The 18,665-nt window shown below is 33.1% G+C and overlaps 2 protein-coding genes across 2 annotated transcripts; both read right to left on the bottom strand.

Moving 5' to 3' along the window:
* Positions 1–126: 126 nt before the first annotated feature.
* Positions 127–9,993, bottom strand: LOC111620032. The gene is made up of 2 exons (XM_023361878.1): positions 9,805–9,993; positions 127–1,115 (listed from the first exon to the last, which is right to left on the bottom strand). The coding sequence occupies exon 2, from the start codon at positions 1,084–1,086 to the stop codon at positions 166–168; it is 921 nt and encodes a 306-aa protein (XP_023217646.1). The 5' UTR covers positions 1,087–1,115; positions 9,805–9,993; the 3' UTR covers positions 127–165.
* LOC111620033 lies at positions 3,896–4,912 on the bottom strand. The gene has a single exon (XM_023361879.1). The coding sequence runs from the start codon at positions 4,871–4,873 to the stop codon at positions 3,956–3,958; it is 918 nt and encodes a 305-aa protein (XP_023217647.1). The 5' UTR covers positions 4,874–4,912; the 3' UTR covers positions 3,896–3,955.
* Positions 9,994–18,665: the final 8,672 nt, after the last annotated feature.

Raw genomic sequence — 18,665 nt, 5'->3', positions numbered from 1 at the left:
GAAATATAAATCATTCAGGAATATTTGAAAATTTATTGTGTGCAAAACAAAAGAAGAATAAAATAGCAACGATTACAGACAATAAAAACAAATTTATTATAATTTATTACCGTAGACATTTTACAATACATTAAGAATTTTTAACAAGAAAGAATGTATTGTTATTTATAAAACAGAACGAACCATGTCTCCGAATGTCCTATTGTACTCGTATGTTATAGTATTATTTTCGTCGAAAACTTCTGGACGATCGTTGGGTGCCAAATAACGATGATGTATCAGAAGATGAAGCGTATAAAAATTCTTCCATTCGTCAGTTTTTTTAACATATAACATAACAGCTAAATCTGTATTCACTCCAAAATAATCGATTACTCTATGGACAAGTTCTGGAAAAACAGAAAGAATAGTTCTTGTTGGAAATTCTCCAGCATTGTAATACCATTTTTCAGGATTGTAAAACTCGTACGATTCGTACCAATATTTTAGAAATCTTGCATTCTTATGTGCAATTAAAACTTGATTTCCCAAAGAGTCCCCATTTAGATCCCATCCGAGAGTCATTTCAAATCTTCGAAACTCGTGCAATGAGTTAACCACAAAGACGTCATTATCCAAGTAAATCCCTCCATATTTCCTAAGAATTTTAATGCGAGTAACGTCGGAGGAGTGTTCTATCCAACTTATTTTTGTACCAAAAACATATTCTGGTTTCTTTCTATATTGCACTTTCAGCTGTGGCATGTCTTTAATCATGTCCCAATATTTCCCTGTTAAATTGTCACAGTTGCAGTGAATGATTATAGTCTTTGGTTTGTGATTGAGAAGTATGGATTTGATGCAGACCATATCTACAAACGTTAATTCGGGAATGTCGAAACGTATTAAATGAACGATATCAGGAACGATGTAACGAGGATATCCAGTTTCATTGTTTGAATCGCTAAAATTGATGAGATCGAAAGATGGCTCCCGACCATACTTTGCAATGTAATCATAAATAACGAACGTTGAACATATTAAGATTACGAACAAAATAAAGCAATATAACAGTCCTTGAAGAGAAAAAATCTTTCGAAGAATCATCTCCTATTGCTTTCAAACAGGATTAGGATCTAGAAATAAGATTTTGTATAGTAAAGTTTACACATTAAGAGCAATACCAAAATCTTAATTTGCTAGTTAACATTGATAATTTAATTATACAGTAATAATATAGTATCATACGAAAGTGAAGACGGAGATAATGAAAAATATAAGTAAATTATTTTATAATTAACAATTTTTAAAATAAATTACCAAAAAACCTTATTTCTACGCCCTGAATATGAGATAATATAATTATGTAAGATAGGGAAGGGGAGGGGAGGGGAGGGGGATCAAAGAAAATATTACTTTTTCTTACACAGGGGTGAGTGGGGGTCTAGAATGGCCAAAATCGCCCTTACGTAATTTATGGACGACCCTTAACACACATTATACACATGTTAAAATAAAAACAGTAATATAACGAAATGGGCCTAACATATCAGAGACAGATCATACCCCAAAATTTTCCGGAGCAAGGATACGATACCGGAACTCTCTGTTGGTAGGTCGACGCCTTAATCACCTTTACATTATTTATTTTATTGTATTTGTATAATAAATGTATATTTAATGACTTATAGCGTTTAATTTCGTAGCACATTATTAATTTAACCTGTCTAACGCGGAAAAGAAACCCGAATAAACGAACCAATAATATACCACATTACACACATCGAAGGATTCCGGTTCGATTTACACATTAAAGAAGCTTAATGCTAGAAAATTAGATATTAATTAATTATATAAATATATTTATGTACTAATAAATAATTCGTAGACTATACTCACCTCGTTGAAAACAGCAGCTGAAGAATGGAAACGTCCAAATACAATACAGCTGCAAATATGAGCATGTTTTGCAGCTGTATAAAGCCAATAAATTGATAGAAACAAGCAAATAATTTTTGGCATTTTACTTTAAATTTTTAATTAAATAATTATATTATTATCACTAGCAGGTGAACCCGGCGTTGCTCGGGCAAAAAATAACGGTAGCAAAGATTAAGATTATTGTTATTATTTTTTAACTGTAAAGCAATTATAATTAAAACCCATTTGTAAAATCCCAATCTTAATTTATGATAGTAAAACGTTGGCACTAGGACGTCTCGTTTTACGACGGAAAGTCATTATACAATAAAAGAAATAAACTTGAATAGTGATGACCTAATTAATTCNATATTATTATCACTAGCAGGTGAAACCGGCGTTGCTCGGGCAAAAAATAACGGTAGCAAAGATTAAGATTATTGTTATTATTTTTTAACTGTAAAGCAATTATAATTAAAACCCATTTGTAAAATCCCAATCTTAATTTATGATAGTAAAACGTTGGCACTAGGACGTCTCGTTTTACGACGGAAAGTCATTATACAATAAAAGAAATAAACTTGAATAGTGATGACCTAATTAATTCAATAATTAAGATTTTATCCGCCAGTGTCCAAGCGGTCTTCATATCCTGAACACTGGAAGTTCGGTCGTGGGTTCGTGCCTCGCTCGAACGGGCTGGCCACGTGGCTTTTTCTTCCTTTCTTTCTTCTAATCTTAATAACCATAAACAAATAAACGTAATAACCACCGACGGTTATTCCGTATATTTCCGGTAATGTTATATGTATTGGAAGAAGAGATCAGACCAGAGGTCCCGATAGCGCAATTGGTAAATAAATGCACAGTAAGAACGAGTTGTGGGTTCGAGTCCAGTTCAGATGTTCAGTGGCTGTCAAAGGGTACATCTTTAGTCCGTTTTGTAGCATTATACGATAGTGTAATTTCATCAGACTTCATGTGTGCAAAAGTATAAACAAAAGAATAGATTTAACGAAAGAAAGTTGTTTTATAAAGATTTATTCTGCCAAACTTAGCGAAAGTCCGACATAAAGTATTTGGTAAGTAATTATTATTATATGCTGTAACTCAGCATTATAAATTTTATAAAGTTACCTCCCTACTTTATAAATCACCGTTACTGTAAACCGGTGGATGGTTCGAAAATTTTACTACTAAGATACAAAAGTGGGCGGTAGGCATATAAAGGGTGACTACCCCGGTCTAGATGTCCCCGAAATTATATCAGATGACGTATATTTGATATCTTACACCGACTTCTTCCTAGACAGATGCGATCGCCCATTGTGTTGCGCTGCCTTATCCCGTCTCTCCACTCCCTTCGAATCTACATTGCCGAAAAAGAGCTAAAATGTACTGTAAAGAACTCGAATATTATCCAGTTTATTTCTATGAAAAGTTGTCCACAACATTCAATAATTAAAAGATTTCTAAAGTTGATTAAAATATAAATAATTCAGGAATATTTGAAAATTTCTTGTGTGCAAAACAAGGGAAAATGAAATAGCAACAATTACAGACAATAAAAACTCATTTATTATAATTTATTACCGTAGACATTTTACAAACATTAAGAATTTTTAACAAGAATGTACAGTATTGTTATTTATAAAATAGAACGAACCATGTCTCCGAATGTCCTGTTGTACGTTATAGTATTATTTTCGTCGAAAACTTCTGGACGATCGTTGGGTGCCAAATAACGATGATGTATCAGAAGATGCAGCGTATAAAAATTCTTCCATTCGTCAGTTTTTTTAACATATAACATAACAGCTAAATCTGTGTTTACTCCAAAATAATCGATTACTCTATGGACAAGTTCTGGAAAAACAGAAAGAATAGTTCTTGTTGGAAATTCTCCAGCATTGTAATACCATTTTTCAGGATTGTAAAACTCGTACGATTCGTACCAATATTTTAGAAATCTTGCATTCTTATGNTCATTTATTATAATTTATTACCGTAGACATTTTACAAACATTAAAAATTTTTAACAAGAATGTATTGTTATTTATAAAACAGAACGAACCATGTCTCCGAATGTCCTGTTGTAAGTTATAGTATTATTTTCGTCGAAAATCTCGGGACGATCGTTGGGTACCAAATAACGATGATGTATCAGAAGATGAAGCGTATAAAAATTCTTCCAATCGTCAGTTTTTTTAACATATAACATAACAGCTAAATCTGTATTCACTCCAAAATAATCGATTACTCTATGGACAAGTTCTGGAAAAACAGAAAGAATAGTTCTTGTTGGAAATTCTCCAGCATTGTAATACCATTTTTCAGGATTGTAAAACTCGTACGATTCGTACCAATATTTTAGAAATCTTGCATTCTTATGTGCAATTAAAACTTGACTTCCCAAATTGTCCTCGTTTAGATCCCATCCGAGAGTCATTTCAAATCTTCGAAACTCGTGCAATGAGTTAACCACAAAGACGTCATTATCCAAGTAAATCCCTCCATATTTCCTAAGAATTTTAATGCGAGTAACGTCGGAGGAGTGTTCTATCCAACTTATTTTTGTACCAAAAACATATTCTGGTTTCTTTCTATATTGCACTTTCAGCTGTGGCATGTCTTTAATCATGTCCCAATATTTCCCTGTTAAATTGTCACAGTTGCAGTGAATGATTATAGTCTTTGGTTTGTGATTGAGAAGTATGGATTTGATGCAGACCATATCTACAAACGTTAATTCGGGAATGTCGAAACGTATTAAATGAACGATATCAGGAACGATGTAACGAGGATACCCAGTTTCATTGTTTGAATCGCTAAAATTGATGAGATCGAAAGATGGCTCCCGATCATACTTTGCAATGTAATCATAAATAACGAACGTTGAACATATTAAGATTACGAACAAAATAAAGCAATATAACAGTCCTTGAAGAGAAAAAATCTTCCGAAGAATCATCATTTATTGCTTTTAAACAGGATCTAGAATTAAAATTTTGTGTAATAAAACTTATACACTAAGAGCATTACCAAAATCTTAATTTGTTAGTTAACATTGATAATTTAATTATACAGTATTAATATAGTATCATACGAAAGTGAAGACGGAGTTAATGAAAAATATAAGTAAATTATTTTATAATTAACAATTTTTAAAATAAATTACCAAAAAACCTTATTTCTACGCCCTGAATATGAGATAATGTAATTATATTCTACACATTGTTAACTTTCTCCGCAGTCTAGACACTGAGAGGGTCTGGCAATATTGGTGCAAATTTATGTTGGAAGAACTATACATGGTTGTGAGTTTGGCCCGAACAATACGAGCGACTCCCCGCAGATGTATTGTGGCTGTCAGAATCACGTAATCTTCGAATGTACAGTACCATTCTACATAATTCTAAGAACAGCGTCGGTACCTAATGTTTTAACCTAAGTAATTGTGCATCTTTTTAGATACACGAATATATACACATACACATATAAAAAATTTCTTAAGACATTTTGATGATGACTACTTTATCTATTTTTGAAAAGCAGTTTTTTAATAATACAACCACTATTCTGTGTATAATAAGTTTTGTATTTACAGTCGACCCCCTATAACACTGTTGATAATTGCGTTTTATATGAACTCCATGTTGTACGATTCACTTAGATTTTACAAATACGTGAGCCATTCACAGTGCGGCACGCGTATTTGTAAAATCTAAGTGACTCGTACAACATGGAATTCATATAAAACGGAATAATCAACAGTGTTATAGGGGGGGGGTCGACTGTACAATACAGTGAAACCTCGCTTAACAAGTGTTGTACTTTTATAAATTTGTCAATAATAACTCTGCCTAATAATAAAAAATTGTTTGAGAAACCGAAAGTAATTCTCTTCTTGCAGATTTTTCTCGTGTCCAATACAATCCTCCAAAATTAAACTAGGTAAAATTGGACCAATTGAACTGTAAATTTTTTTTTTATAATATAGGAGAAGCTTAGGTGTTCGGTACTATCCGACCTTCCCCTAATTAAATAATAGAAATTAATTAATTTCACAAGAGGTAGGCCAGTTATCGGGGATTATATTTCCCCTCTCCTCTTTACTCGTTATGCGAAACATCACTCGTTAAGCGAGTCATTTTACAATTTATTTTTGCTCGTTATGAGAAATACTCGTTGTGCGAGGTGCTCTTTAAGCGCCTCGTATTCTATTGAAGATTTCAGCATAAATTCGTTAATGATGAAATTCTCCTGTTGTAATATGGCATACGCAAGGTTAGTATTATAGGCTAATTATAATATATAAATATCTATATTTTATGGATATTGGTAAATTGATACCCTTGTACTATATTTATACTCTATTTACGACATAATTTGCTTTCGTTCACATGTCAATAAAGGCTGAATTCCAGAGCAGAAGGCTGAGTTAAGACGTTAGCCTTCTGCTCTGGAACATCCGGGATCGAATCCGAGTAAGCAATTTCCAGGGAATTTTTCATGGGCGGTCGGTCCATTGTGGGCCTGGTCGAACACGCAATGGTTACGGAAAAGGGCCCTCTTGATACCCGCAGAATGAAAAGATTAAAAAAAAATTACTTAAGAAGTTTAATGCTCAAGTTTTTCGCGTAATTATTAATTCATTACCAAGGCCGACAGGTTCTGGTAATAAATTAACAATAATAGGAGAAATAATAGCCCATCGGGTCCGAGAGGGTCTGATTAGATGTGAGACGGCGCCGAGTCAGTTACAAATGTGGGGTCTAATATCTTAATTCAAAATACACGAAAAAGATGGGAAAGTTTCCTCATAAAAGACTGAATTTTGAAGTCCTGTATCAGAAAAATGGGCAAACATGACTAATAAAACGCTTTTATTAGTATATGATTGGTGGCACAACCCACCTTCTCTCAACCCAATCTATAAAAACATGACTAATAAAACGCTTTTATTAGTCATGTTTTTATAGATTGGGTTGAGAAATGGTGGGTTGTGCCACCAATCATATACATTACTATTGTACAGTACTTTCAAATACAAGTCGGTGGCGAGTTCTGACCTCGTCAACGAGCTAACCACGTGTTTTTCGGGTTTTCTTCTCATGCCTAACACCTAAATAGATGCCAGCTTCTCATAGAAAGTCCTCCCGAGAGACACTTCCTTAAAACAGATGTGTTACGTTATCTTCTCACATCCGACCAAACCCTATACTCTGTAGGGCCTAAGAGAGCCATTTTGGATTAGACCATGCCCATAATGGGAGTGACCGGATAGTGAGCGGCAATACTCTTGGGGTATTCGCCTGCCGAGTTGCCGAGTCCCCAAGAGCGATAAATTGATAAAATTCTAACTAAAAATTAAGTTTAAAATATTTTAGATTCTGCGAACAAACGAATTAATTTAAAATTTAAAAAAAAAAGAATATAACGTTAATGAGTTACCTTTAATTCTTTGGGAATAATTGAAAGAAGTATGAAGAGAATTGAAGATAAAATGGATAAAATTTCTCATTTTATATATTTTATAATAAATCAGCAAGTGAATAAAATAATCTTGCAAACGTTCACCCTCTTGCAAGTTAAGAATCGTATGTTCATGAAGAAGAAAGAACTCAATGATGAATAGACATTTCAAAGACAATTCCGGCAACAGAAGTAATAATACTAAAGACATGATTAATGAGAATATGCTAATTTATAACTTACATAAGGTAACTAAATTTTTACAAATTCAAAATAAAAAGAGGGTCATTGCTGACCGCGTGCTGAGACATTACCTACTTTCTCATTGACAATTGAAGAGCCTATTTAGATTGTAAATGAGAATCATAACCATCAAATAACACTTTAAACTCCTACTGGGATGCTAATGTTTAAAATTATACATTAGAACCTCTAATGACAGACCATTTTTTTTTTTTATGTTCCCGTTAGTGGCCGTTCTTCAGAGGTTTGACAATACATTAAGCTTCAAGAGTTTTTTTAATATAAAGGGTGGCCCAAAATTAAGTTAACCACACGGTTAACTTAATTTTGGGCCCCACCCCATTGTTTTATGTGAAGGAAATTTCTTTTCACACACGCTTATTATGAAAACTTTGTTTATTATTTTAAACTACAAACTGACAAATCTAGAATCTTTATGTTTACTTAAACGAGAAAAAAAGTGTTTTTTAATAATGTACATGACCTTTGTCCCTTATAATTTTATATAGAAAGATCGTTGATATGTCTGTCGACACGCACACTCTTACAAAATCTCGTTAAAGTGACAATAAAATTTACATTTTTAACATAAAAATCAGCGAAAAAAATATATTAATAAATATTAAAGTGAGCAACATTATATTTTAAAGAAGTTATATTAAAAAAAAAAAAAACTTATTTAAAATCAGTAGAGGAATTCAAGCTAAAGAGGTCAAAGGTTAATGTTAAAGTTTAACTAAAGAAGGACATCTTTACGACCTTAATGTATTCGAAATTAGAATTTTTAACAATTAGAATGAGGAAAAAAAACTCGACATATTTTTACTTTAAAAGTACATTTAAATAATTAATAAAAAAAAGTAGGAAAAAGTCTGGTTGTTTGTTAATCCTTAACATATGTTTCTCTAACTCAATGATGAAACTCCATATCATCGACTATGTTATGTTAGAATTTGTATATTGATATCATTTTATTATGAAGAATTTTTAATTTTATATATTCCTTCATTGTTCTAGAACCAAACAGTAGTTTTAGACTGTTCTACAATCCAAAATGTTCAATGTGTTCACACATTTCTCTGGATTCTAAACTACAGGGTGGGTGGAAAGTAACTAGGCATTAAAAAATTTATATAAATTTTTTAATAATAATGAAATCGTAATAAAATTTATGTATACATGTACAGCGATTAATGGAACTTTATAATTCTTCCATAAGTAGTTGATTAATGACCGGAAGGGGACACATGCACAGTGGAAACAATTGTCGATAGCTTGTCTACATGTAGATTGCCGCATGCTATGTGATGTTGAATTTAGTGGTTGTTGTGCAGAGATTGTAGAATACGGTGAAGGGACGTCTTATCACAATCCGTCCGATAACGATTAACAATCGTCATTCGAAACAAATGACCACAAGTTCGGTTGTGGTCGTCGATCCACATCACGATTCCGGTTCGTTTGACAAAGTTGGTGCCGATACCTACAATGAATTTTAAGGTATGTTTCCATATTTTAATTTAGTAACGTACCGTACATGTAAAATAACTTTCATTATATTTGTCTTAGAAATATAAAACTAATAGCGAATTCTCAATGCCTAGTTACTTTCTACCCATCTTGTAAATTCCCCTAGATTGCTCTAGAACCCAAACGATGTTTTTAGATTGTTTTAAAGTCTAATATTACAAGATTGTTCTAGAATTTAGTAAACTATTTGAAGAATAGCACTCTTAGATTGCTCTATAACAGAGAACGTTATCTAAATATTACGATACTTACTGTAATAAAGGGCTGAAATTAATACAATATTTTATAAACAGGCGTAACTAAATATTTCTGTTTATGTGTAATGAAATCTCGATTGTATCGAAGATAACAATTCGGTACTTCAATATATATTTGTTACATTTTAAAAATAATCAACAGAAAAATAATTAAATTAACTTAATTAGCTTTTTACTCATTAACTTTAGACTCTAATCTAATAACTCTAATGGCACCCCTAATTGCGTTTTTTCTTTTAAAGTAATGGTGCCATTCGTGGGCAAATGAATGGCACCGTGTACTTAAAAAAAAAAAACACAATTAGGGGTCCTTCTGGACGAAATTATAATGGGTATGATTAGATAGGTCCTATTGGTACCCAGAGGGATGAAAGAATAAAAACAAGGTTGAGTCACTTACCTGGAGCTCAGTAGTGATTTCATGTGTTAATTTTTGATGAAAATTGCTGATTTGATGAAACGTGATGAAAATTGTTAATTTAAAAATAAATGGATAAACTTTCATAGGATTAGGATAACCAAATTTAAAGTACAGTACACGTGTACGTGTTTTATGTCGTTTACAAAATCGTTATTCAATTAACACGATTCGTTTTTATGTCACTCGTAAAGGATGTATAAAGCCATTTATCGAGTATCATTTTATATTTACGATCGAATAAATCACGCGGTGTTTATAGTGTAAACAAATCACACAGACGTCGTCACTTATTCGGTGTTGACGTAATGTTTAGTTAACGATCCGAATTTGTAACTGCAGATTGTTATATTTTAAAATATACGTTAAGAAATGAAAATTATCAAGCATTTCAATCATATAAAAATATTTTATAATAAATTATTTATTTAAATAATAATAGAATAATTGCAACAGAATATAATTATGACGTTATTGATACGAATGATTACATTCGCGGCAAGGTCTCTTCTCTCTATTTCTGAAAGAAGGAAAGAGGCCCTACCGCGTACTTTTCCGACACTCCTGTATATTAAAACCTCATTAAAATATTGTAATATTTTAAATATTAATATTTGGATGAATAGTAAAGTTGTTTTTGTTAATGTAAAGGATGTAATCGGCTTCGAATTCGAGGCGACATAAAAAATTTTTCCCATTTTTTATTACAGGAGAATGATCACATCTCTCTCCGGAGTCGTTTCCTTTCCCAGGGAACTCATCGGATGTGTCACTGGGAATTACTACAAAAAATTCTTGATTAGTGAGAAAAAATAACGTGATTTGGAGGTATAAAAAGGAGTGACTCAAGGACAAGGGGTCGTCGAGACTTCACGAAAGTATCAATTAAGTGCCCTGAAACCCTCAAGAGGAATCGTAGCCAGGATTTCGTATTCTGTAGTGTTTGACAACTTCGAACTCCGAATTTTTATATCCTTCAATTTCCCCTGGTTTGACCACCGTCCGAGAAAAGGAACTTAACGCCTCCCTAACCGACCATTCCAACCGACGAACGTCAGAAAACTCCTAGATCCGGAATCCGTACAATTAAATGCATCAAAGGTATATACAGTATACCAATCAACTCGCGGTTTCTTGTAAACTCTCTCTCTCTCGAACGCTATTCGATAGCCTAGAGCTATGTATTTTTTTAGTTGCTAATCTTGTATCCGAGTGAATCACTTCCGATCCGTCTCTCAACCCTCCTTCATCCCGAATCCGATCGCCCGTGCACGTGACTCTCGAGCAAATTTTAAAGTTGCGGTTTCTGTGTCTATCCCGAAGACACAGTGGTGTCAGTCCTGACGAGGCATCGTGATGTGATGCCCACCCTTTGGTCACAACTATTTACAAAGGGGAGTGATTTTATGTTTTTTAAAAAGACAATACAGAAGTCTTAAAATGTTTATTTTAAATTTAACTCGATCAAAATTATCAATTAGGCTATAATAATGTATTTACAAATTAACACGAAATTAATGTATTTAGAATTATTTATAAATGAATTTTGTCTTCGGTTAAGTGCGCTTTTACTCCGAAATGTCACCCGTGTCTACGAGATCCACGAAATGAGTAAAATTTTCGTTTTCTCGACAAAAATCTCTTCTAGAATTAAAATTATCGACTTCGTCTATTGTAATGTCTGTATTTTTTCTTCTTACTGGACAAATCGGTTTATTATTCTTGGAGACAAAATCTTTGTTTCGATGTCGTGAATCAATTTGTTCTTTCACCAAATCTTTTTCCTTGATTAAATTTTCGCTTATTTTGTCCAAAATTACGCAATTCTCAGTTCTAAATTTCTCGGATTGTTTGCCAGTCTGTCCACTTAAGACGATATAATTTGTGTTAAAATAATCTTTGAAGTTTACACCACGATCCACAGACGATCCGTTGTACGCATCTCCAGCATGAGTAACGCGGTTTGAGTTCTTCCAGCTTCCTTTCTTCATTTGAACAGCGGGTGGCAAGTTCGTATGTTCGATAGTACGAACTGTATACAGATTGTGTGTTTGATTGTTTAATGAAAACTTAATTGGTTGCTGTTTTGACCCACTTTCCTTACTGGAAATATCGACCTCTCGTGTTTCCGTGTATTGAAATGTATCGACGTCCTCGTTCGTCTTTGTGAGAGAATGCGAGATTTTTTCCTCTTCGGATAACGTCTCGGAAGATTTTAGAAAATCGTAAATATGTTCTTCGTATAAACTGTTTCTGTTTTGGTGTTTGACGTTGGTGTCTAATTGGGTTTCTTTCTCTTTCTGAGACGAGCCACTCGCATAAGATGGAGAACTATATATGGTTTCTACGCTACCGGAAGCAGGACTTTTAATTTTGGCCGTCATCTGTACAGTTTCGGTTCCATTCGAGGAAGATGAATCATGTTTATCCTTTTCATTTTTTGGTGATGTTGATTTTGCAGACAATAGGGGAGATGTTTCTTCAAAATCTTCCTCACCCAGTGTTTCTTCCAGTGTCAATACAGTTTCATTACGGATCTCTTCCGAACTGACGTGTTTTTCGCTCTCGTGATGAGATGACTCGATATCGACGAAGAAAATGGATTTTGATCGTTGAGGTGCTTCGTACTTTTCTTGTTTAGACGGTTTTTCGTTAAATATTCTAAAGAAAACGTACACGAGCACAGTAGCAAGTAGAAGTATCAACGATACTATAACGAAAGCAACCAATACCATGGAAATGGCACGGCCGATTTTTTTCATTACGATTTTCATTTCTTGTTCGGTAAGCTCTTTTCTCACCTTGATATCAGTTGTATTTTCTGGTATTTTAATTTCATTGGCTTTCTGTCTGATTGGACCGATTAACATTCTATTAAGACGATTTTTAAAACTATTCTTCGAAAATCTTACATTTCCATTTAATTTTCCCGCTTGATCCATGTCTGCTTTTTGGTCGAGCTCATTATTTGCGTAATTTCTCATAAAATATGACTTTTTGTATTTTTTGTAATTTTCTATGTAAAAAGATGGCTTCTGATCTTTGCTTTTTGAATTTTTTACAGTTATCTGTTTAGTTAAATCTTGATTTCGTTCAAATTCTTCATGATCTTTATCTGTGTCCATTTCTAATTTTTTGCTTCGTAGCTGTTTCAAAAATTGGGTCGGTCTGACGAGCCAGTCCAATCCTCCAACTTTTGACTTACTTTGAGGAATATACACACCACTGTATTTTTTAAACTGTGGTGAAGACATCGCACTGTTTAAAGCGTCATCGTAAGCAACCCGTTTCTCAGTTGGAGAACCGAGGGTCAACCAGTTTGCTTCATTCATGAGTTTCTTTTCTAGACTTATCATGGAGTTATGCCCCGTAGGAGCATACAATAAAATAAATAACGGTAAAATTACCATTAATGTATCGCGTCTATTCATCGTTTATATCGACTATTTCCACTTGAAAGCGCTTTAAGAATTATTCACTTTCGTAAATATTGTTAGAAAACACTAATATTGTTCGCATTATTGAAATCGCAACAATACAATCATTTACGAAACTTCGGGTTTATATTAATATTATTTCTGATTTATTTATAGCCTATAGATTTGCTATAATCATACATAATACTGACTATTTGTATAATATTTAATATAATATTTATATTTTAGTTCGTAGATATTAAAATTTTTCTTAAGTCTGATTCATTTGAAGTCTCTCATAATTTATTTATTTACTTTTTTTTATTAATTCCTGTTTATGGTCACTAAGGGAGTCTTTTTACCAATCCCGACATATCTGGATGGACTATCTCTTGAAAAATTCCTGGGGTTTTTCGACCACTTCGGTTTCAACCTCAGGCCCTTTAGAACGGCATGCTTTCATCTTAATTTTGTGGCACCTTTTAAATATTTTCAAATGTTTAAAAATTCAGAATAAATTTCTATTTAAAATCGAATTTATTTATTTATTTTTAAAGAATTTTCGACTGTATCGTATCTGTCGAAATATGACTTAAATTCTATGCAACAGAATGTATTCTGAAGAGGCACACTCACAACAGAAGACGTTGTATGAGGATTACCATAGTCTGAAATACGGAGAAACTAGACAGACATTTGTAGAATAACTCTCATCAATATCGTCCATAGCCGCAACAGAAGTCCAAAAAAGATTACTACAATCTTAAAAATTCAGCAACGAGTTGCTTAACTTTCCAGGCAACATTTGGTGCAGCTATCCGAGTAGCGATAATGGGTTGTCAAATTTTCTATCGGTTAGTTGTATCAAGTGGTTATTCTGCTTACAAAATATTTTGAATTATTGCATCTTTTTCACAAAACTTTGAACATTTCTGGTATTTACATGGTTGTACAGGCAAATCTAAAGTTAAAAAAAATGAGCATTATCATCATCATGAAATAATGCTATACAGTACTTTCATCTTGTAGTGCAATATTGTGAAGAACTATAATATGCACTGCATTCTGCGAATTATAGTGTAGTCCAATAGAAAAGCATGGGAAATGTCTGTCATAAACCATATTGCCTTTCAACAGGATTCTTGTCTACTTTTCATTTGCATGGTAAAATAAAACTGCCAAATTTTTTAATTATATTGATTTAGCTAACTCTTAAGCAAAATTTATGCCCCGGAAAGGGCCTTTTAATTTAATAATAATGTGTGCAATATATTTGCATAACCTTAAAAGATTATGCAAACATTTCAAAAGTTAAAATCTAAAGAAATCTGCTATTAATGCATTTCTTTTTGCAAATCCAGCAGCATTCTGATTTTTGACAACAGGCACCGGAACATCTCCATTCATGTTGGAACTGTGATATTTCCATGTGAAATTGCAATGTTACGAAGCACTGCAGTGGCAACTATGACAGCCAGAGCATTTTGAATGTTGTCTGGCATCTGTTATGTCTTTCAAAGAAAATAGAATTGATATAAATTTTGAAATATATATTATGCATTTAATAATATATATTATAAAACTAACTAAATATATTTTTATAATNATACAAATATTATTTAAAAAACCTCATCGCGATGGCATTTTCGGCGCTGTAACATTTTATCTGTATTAATACAGTATACGAGAGAACTCATGCTATACCGTTATATACTACTTAAGCTATATCCTTAGCGATGCAATGTTATTGCTTAATTTGGTCCCCATTCCGAAAGGTCTAAAACACGAAGGTGATTGATGTTCGGTGACGTTTATCACCTGCAGTGTGATTATCTATTGTCTCCACATTACCAAATTTGACACATTATAAATCAAAGTTTTCGTCCCGACAACCAAAAATGGCCGCCGTTTACACGTGGTCCATTATTGGAAGTTATACTGTATTTGTATAATTGACCTAAAATTATATTAGTGATTATATAGAGTATGCGATTTAAGACAATAACAATAATTTTAGATATAGACATACATTTTTTACCATATAATAATTAATTTTCCATTTTAAATTAATTTATTATTTACACATTTTTAAAATAATTAACGAGTGTAACATATCTGTATAATTTTATCGTATGTATTTAATTATATTGAAGCTGTGCAAGTGTGTTTAACGTCTGATCACGTGCTCTCCTCCTCCACAACTACGATACGACAGATAAATTCAGCTAATATAAAGCATGATTTACATGGTCATTGAGCAATTCAGGATTATGTTTAATACGAATCGTGTACATTTTAGTTCTTAACTTCTTATTTAATTTTATTATTTTTAGAGTTCGGCTGAGAGAAAGAAATGATTTAGACGCATTTACGGATAAATTACGTACGGATAAAGAGAATTCGAAACCAATTCGGTATTGACACTAAAGTTACTCCATATTGAAAATGGCGAATTCAACTAGTGTTAAGAGGAGACTAAAGTATGTTTTCATCCAAACATTTTATTAATTCTCTTCATTACTGTAAGCTTTAATAATATTTGTATATAATATAATCCATCTTTAAGGCCTCTCGCTTTGTAATCCTCTCTTTTAGTATCAATTTCCTATTGTAATTATTATATGAAAAACTGTATTTAAGTTAACGTGAACAGAAACTGATAGTATACTATACTTTTTGAAGCCGTCTTTGTGTTGTATTAGGGCCATCTATTAATTGCGTGTACAGTTTTTGAGCCACTGTTGACCCCTCTCCGTTTCTATTGTGGGCATTGATATACTTTTGTAAAAACTCCTTCCTTTTAATTACGTGTACGATAGTCGATGGATTCCGACATCGAAGATATGACTTAAAGTATTGTAAAATTTTCTGATAATTAATTTACATGACTAATAATTAGGCTTATAAGCAGGGCTGTGGAGTCGCGTAAAAATCTACCGACTCCGACTCCGACTAGGGGACCGAAAGAGACCCGGAATTTCTGATGTCATCACGTGACCTCAGAATAAAAGATTCAATAAATAGAGTTNTAAATATATATGTTACTGTGAAAGACCGAAATTAGAGAATGTCGATATTTTCCGGTGAATGCCGACACATACAAAATACGTCGGTGAAAGACCGAATATTTGGTTATTATATTATACATTCGAACAATCGCCGGTGTATGTCGACAAGCACAGATAAGCTTTGGTGGAGGTCGAAACGACACCCGAGAAGCCGATGTCGACGGAGAGGCGACAGTTTGTTGTCAAATTCTACGCCGTTTCCTTCTGCTGAAATTGATGATATCGTACGAATACAAGTCCCTGATGTCGACCGTGGCCGTACAAATGCCCGAAATGTATTGGCCGTTGTTGTTAGAATAGAACACTCCGACTTTTATAAATTAGCAAACAAAAATGATGTTTTCAAGCAGCTTTATACCCGTAATCAGTTCGTAATTTGTAAAGAAAATTTTCCATAGGTAAGATTTCTTCTCAAGTAATATCGCTGAGAGAAGCAGCTGCAGATAATTCGAAAAGTGGAGAGCAAGGCTGCTCTCCACTTTTCGAATTATCTGCAGCTGCTTCTCTCAGCGATATTACTTGAGAAGAAAACACGCTGTCATTGCAAAAAAAGTGTTCCACGAATAAATGCAGTTGTAAAAGCAAGGGACTCTTGTGCAATTCAAAATGCCATAAAGTTTAAGTTGTTGCAATAAATAAGATTGTATAATGTTAATCACATAATTTATGTGTAAGTTTATTATTGTATTATTTTCTTTAATGATATCGAATGTACTGTTCGTTTTAGGTTTAACAGTTTATTTACATGTACTATTACTTAAGCTTTCTCCTATTTTGACATATTAAAAAGTTGCATTTTTGTCTTAACATAATGAGAATATTTTTATTCGACACTCACCATCAGCGCATTCTGAATGTCGACATTTGCCGGTGTAAGTGAGAAATGACGATATTTAGCAAATATTTCGGACATACACGAAACGACTGTGTGAATGTTGACATTCGCCAGATTTCGGTCATTCACAGTAACATATATTATTTATCCACTCATTTTTTTTAAAAAAAATTAGTACTTTGGAGTATTTTTAAAATCAAAATTACAAAAGGTATGTCGTTGCAAAGGCGTGTCGACTGTCCCATTCACATAAAAAAAAACAGTAGAATTTATTCAATTCCTTGAAAACCTGCTAGCATGGCAACAACTTTGAAATCAGCATTCGCGCACACACACATTCCACTTACACTCGAATTTTATCTTGTTCAGCATTATCTCTATGTTGTTGTAAGTTTCTTTTATGTGAACAGCGCAAGTGACTGGAACAGACAGATGTTTTTTTGCCATTGTGCAGCAATACTCTTTTAAGACTGAATTTTGTTGAGTCAATAACGAGTCTTCACTCTGCAGAATCCTATGGCAGCTAAGATTCTCCAACAAATGTGGTATATTGTTGCAAAGAGATTGTCCTTCATTGAAGAATTTCACATTTCCCAATTCCTTTTTTTTTCTGTGATGGGACTAACGAAGAGTAGGCACTTGCCCAGGTTATTAAAATTATTATTAAAGCTCTCAAAATTATATATGAAAATTATTTATGATTTATGTTTGCTATGAAATATCGCGTTGAGAAAAGGAAGTACAGTAAAACCTGTCTATGGCGACCACCCACGGTTCTTTCAAAAAGTGGTCTTTTAGACAGGTGGTCGTCCAATACAGGTGGTGCTGTAATACCGTATTTCCGTACGTATTTTGCACACTTTTTAGCCATTTCTACTAAGCAAAACTCGAGTCTAGCAAAAATAAGCGAATTTTTTCAACGATAGGGCTATATTGGTATTGTATTTTATTCTTATCGGATAACCCGATTTACAGGAGTCGTCACGATATTATATGACATATTTAACACCAATATTTTAAAGATTAATAAGAAAAACTATTTATCGCACGTGTACTGTATATGAGCTTCAAAATAAATAAATAAAAATAGATTTTATCAAACGATGAGATCAGCCGATTAATTGTATCGTGTACAATATTTTACATCCCCAAGGAAAATACTGTAGGTCTAGGGTAAAATAAATTTTGTTTTCCCACAGTTAAGCTTCGCCGCTAATTGCTGTTGTGATAACTTTAATACAGTCTTCTAACGACAGCACTTTGCATTTCGGTTATTTTCCAACAAACTGAAATGAATTTCCTTTGTTGCTAGACTAATTTATTAACACCTGCACCTAATTTCAAGGGTCTGGGAAGTGCCCAGGATGGATTCGAACGAGAGTTTAGACTAATTCATTATATTAGGAGGTGGAAACATTGTTGAGATGGGTTCTTACAATAGTTTAGACCAGATACATTCGCGAAAGTGGTCGCTTATTACAGGTGTTGTATGTTGTTTCGGACCAAAAATCGATGCCCGCGGTC

This window comes from Centruroides sculpturatus, unplaced genomic scaffold (genome assembly GCF_000671375.1).
Source record: "Centruroides sculpturatus isolate CEXI.00-Female unplaced genomic scaffold, Cexi_2.0 scaffold12, whole genome shotgun sequence".
NCBI lineage: Eukaryota > Metazoa > Arthropoda > Arachnida > Scorpiones > Buthidae > Centruroides > Centruroides sculpturatus.
The sequence above is the reverse complement of the archived record's forward strand: the minus strand, read 5'-3'. Positions and strand labels throughout refer to the sequence as shown.

Coding starts and splice junctions, on each gene's coding strand:
- LOC111620032 (XM_023361878.1), bottom strand. CDS start 1,086: ATGATTCTTCGAAAGATTTTTTCTCTTCAAGGACTGTTATATTGCTTT.
- LOC111620033 (XM_023361879.1), bottom strand. CDS start 4,873: ATGATGATTCTTCGGAAGATTTTTTCTCTTCAAGGACTGTTATATTGC.